The 3,899-nt window shown below is 52.3% G+C and overlaps 2 protein-coding genes across 2 annotated transcripts in view; one reads left to right on the plus strand and one right to left on the minus strand.

Moving 5' to 3' along the window:
- The window catches only part of TRV_07270 (acetate-CoA ligase, putative), a gene marked incomplete at both ends in the record, with an annotated part of 2,340 nt that extends 892 nt beyond the window's left edge, over window positions 1–1,448 (plus strand). Inside the window, 2 exons of the mRNA XM_003018679.1 lie at window positions 51–903; window positions 964–1,448. Of these exons, the coding sequence (XP_003018725.1) occupies window positions 51–903; window positions 964–1,448 (1,338 nt within the window). The remainder of the gene's footprint in view (window positions 1–50; window positions 904–963) is intronic.
- Window positions 1,449–2,706: 1,258 nt separating this feature from the next.
- On the minus strand, window positions 2,707–3,018 carry TRV_07271 (uncharacterized protein; the record flags this gene model as incomplete). Its single annotated transcript, XM_003018680.1, has 1 exon — window positions 2,707–3,018. A coding segment is annotated over one exon (312 nt), but the record flags the coding sequence as incomplete, so codon positions are not given.
- Between the last annotated feature and the right edge of the window lie 881 nt (window positions 3,019–3,899).

Raw genomic sequence — 3,899 nt, forward strand, 5'->3', positions numbered from 1 at the left:
GATTTGGCTGATTGAATGGAATGTGATTAGGCACAACGGGGACGCCCAAGGGGGTGCTGAGAGAAGCCGGTGGCCATGCAGTCGGCTTAAATCTCTCTATCAGGTACCTTTTTGATATCAAGGGCCCCGGCGATGTGATGTTCTGCGCCTCTGATTTAGGGTGGGTCGTTGGCCATTCGTTCATACTCTATGCACCCCTCCTTGCAGGTGCTACGACGGTGCTGTATGAAGGCAAACCAATCGGGACTCCAGATGCAGGTAGTTTCTGGAGGTTAATTGAAAAACACAAGGTCAACGCCTTGTTCACTGCTCCCACGGCCTTGAGAGTAATACACAAGGAGGATCCAAATTCAGAACTGCTACACCAGGTCGGTCAAAGGGGAGGGTTGAAGCAGCTCAGAGGTCTCTTTTTGGCCGGCGAGAGAAGCGAGCCGAGCATTGTTGTGGCTTTCCAAAGGCTGCTGGAACAGCACGCCGCGCCTGGAGCAATGGTAATAGATAACTGGTGGTCATCTGAGTCTGGATCGCCTATGACGGGACTTGCTTTAAGGCCTGACCTGGGAGTAGTCAACGGCAAGGTTCCAAAGACTAGAGCACTCAGAGCAAAGCCGGGCTCTGCCGGCAAGCCAATGCCTGGGTTTAACGTCCGAATAGTCAACGATGAGGGCGAGGAAGTGGAGAACGGTACCATGGGCAACATCGTGCTGGCCATACCGTTTGCTCCCACGGGATTCACAACTCTGTTCCACGACGACAAGCGGTTCTATCACGGGTATCTCAAACGGTTTTCCAGCCGATGGATGGATACCGGCGACGCTGGCATGATAGATCAGGATGGATATGTCCACGTCATGTCACGATCAGACGACATCATCAATATAGCTGCACACAGGTTCAGCACTGGTATGTGAAATCTTCTTTTCTCCAAGGTTCGATAGTTCCGGTACTAATCTCTTAGCATAGGGGCCATTGAGCAAGCTATTCTCTCGCATCCGGATGTAGCAGAGGCAAGCGTAGTAGGCATTCCCGACAGCATCAAGGGCCATCTACCATTTGCTTTCGTGCAACTGTATCCCTCAGCTAAGACTGCGTCTGGAATACCAGCGACTCCGTCTAGAGAATTCTTCCAAGAAGTCAACGCCCTGGTGAGAGACCAGATAGGGGCTATAGCCTCGCTCGGAGGGATCGTTCAGGGCCAAGGGATGATCCCAAAGACACGAAGCGGCAAGACACTTCGACGGGTATTGAGGGAACTTGTGGAGAAGGCAGCTGAAGGTAAGTATGATGCGGCTGTCAACGTGCCGCCAACGGTCGAAGATCCAGATGTTGTTAAAGTGGCCAGGCGCAGAGTGAAGGAGTACTTCCTCCAGCAGGCGAATTCGCAACGCAGCAGCAACAACAACAACAAACTCAATACGACCAGAAGCGAAGGACGAGCAAAGCTGTAGTTTCACGACTTCACCCTTAATCTTCGCCCTCCATGCTCCTTGTCATGGAAATGGCTGGATGATATTAAGGAAAAGATCCATTGGATTCTAGCCTGGGGGAAGCGTTATACATTCGTCCATCACGACCCTGTCATCTCGCACCGCAAGCCCGGCCTTTGCTTCTTCGTCTAGTTCTTCGTCGTCCCTCCTTTCTTTTTTCCCTTTTGGCTTTCATTTTTGGCCTCTTTTTCTTAGCATCGTGTCCCTCCTTTTTATACTTCCAGCTCGTGATCTTAGAAATTATTGCGATGGTCGCTATCCCATGCATCTCCCCCGGCCCTCTTTTTTTTCGCCTCCCAGCAGCGACCCTTGGATCGGCCAGCGGGAATGAGCCATGGCTGTGCCTTTTTTTGTTTTCCTTGTTCGTTTAAGAATCGACGGGAACAGCAGCCCATGGGAGACGAGGGCTCCAGCGACGTCTCCATAATCCAAGCTACCATCCTTGGTTCGAGAACTCTTGTGTCTGCCCAACCCCATGTGGTGATCGGCCCTGTCAACAAACAACCCTTGCCTCTATAATAATAATATTAGATCCTGTATCCCAATATTATATCAGCTCGGCGAAACATCTGGATAGAGCAATGGTTGTCGAGCAAGGGGTGACGGGTCTTCCCTAGCAATAACACCGCCCTGCTATGGTTCTCGCAACGGTCTCGCTGCGGCCTCTCTTTCGCCCTGCCGCTTGCTTTTTCCGACCTAACTGCTTATCGGTCGAATGGCGGCCTATTCGACAGATCGAATTTTCCCCAGCATTATGGTGCCTTTCGCGGCAGAGCGAGAGGAGCAGAGGGAGGCACCGAAAAGTGAGCTCACAAGCCGAACCTTGGTTGCATGTCCTTTCGCACCCACGTATCGGTAAGGTTGGATGCAGCAAAAGCTTCGCGCCTGGCCTTGCAGCAGCGAGCCCACCGTTCATTTTGGGCTAAGGGCATCGTATCCTCTGCTATCGAGCCAGGATTAGCCCTTGACGCACCAGCAATACGAACTGGCACAGCTCTCGGGCCGCTGGAAGAGACTTGCTCATTTGTTCATGATCAACGGCGCATCTTCCCCGGTGGAGAGCGTCCTTCCAATAATGACCAAGAGACGCCTGTGGGAAGGGCCAAAAAAAAAAAAATCAGTAAATAAAATTGCCAGCCAGTCGAAAAGCCGGTGCTGCTACCGTTGCACGTATAACTGATATATACGGAGCCGACTATTAAGAGTAAGGTCACTCACACTAACCACAGGGGAGGCCGTTTTGCCCGTCACGCCAGATACCACAGCGCTGGCTATCCCTCTTGCAAAAGTAAAATGCCCTCCCCCCCTTTTCTGCTTTTTCTTTTTTTTGGTCGTCTCTCTTTGCTTCTTCTGCTTGTTCGCCAGCGTTCTCGGGGATGTCCTTGTGGAAAGGAGACTGGAATGTCGGGGGCATTATTGTTGGTGTTGGGCAATGCATGAAGCTGACGGCCGGCCTCTCTCTCTCCCTCTCTCTCTCTCTCGTGCTGTGTGCCCCCTTTTTGCGAGTCAGGCAGACAGACAGCCGGGCAGACTAGGGCAGACAGGGACACAAGCAGAGCCCACTGGTCTGATATCGATCCCCTCCCCATACACACGCCAATGTCATCGACGCTTGTTGCGCGGAAGTTTTTCACTCACAAGCAGGCATATCCCTTCCCAACTCCACCGGCAGCTCCTGCTCGCTAGGCCGTTCCCGACATAGCGCTGCATCTCAGGGCCACCAGAGCTCATCCAGGGGGCAGGACTAAGTATGTCCATCAGGGCCGGCCGGCAAAGCTGCGCTCGAAGCCCTCCCTCTCGCTCTCTTTCTGCTCGCGTTGCGCAGCTCTGTCCGTGGCTTTTGACATCTCGAGTCGCCGCTCGAGGTTCAATTTGATATATACCACTGACACAGGTCTGACGTGCCACTGTGGTTCCCGGTCTGGCTCTGGCTGGCTGTGTGTTCTCTATAAACCATGTAAGTATAACTGTTATTGTATCGTATTATATGGACTCGCGGACAGAAAACACTTCTCTGCCTGTTTTCGTCCTGCTTCTCCTGCTTCAACCCCCTTGCTTGTCTTCACATGTTGTCTCCTGCTTAAGCGTTGAAGCCGCTGCACATCCCTATCGTCCCAATCACCCCCTACTCTGCCGCATTCTGCATTCTTATCCTCTGCTTCTGCACGCTGGCAAAGCACGCTGCATGGTCCTCCATATTATCACTGCTCTTATTGGGTCGATAATGTTAACCGCGTGGTAATCTCTGCTGTTATTGTCTTGATAGATTCCGATTCCGCGTGGGTTTTTCGGTTATATCCAGAATCTCCTTTCTCTCCCTCTGGCCTCTGTCTCTATACCTCTGTCCTCTTCCTCTCGCCGACCTCCTTTTCGTGTGTTAGTGGCTGCTAGACGCCCTCCTCTCTCTCTCTC

Source organism: Trichophyton verrucosum (genome assembly GCF_000151505.1).
Source record: "Trichophyton verrucosum HKI 0517 chromosome Unknown TV-F-a-02e01.M13r1, whole genome shotgun sequence".
Taxonomy (NCBI): Eukaryota; Fungi; Ascomycota; class Eurotiomycetes; order Onygenales; family Arthrodermataceae; genus Trichophyton; species Trichophyton verrucosum.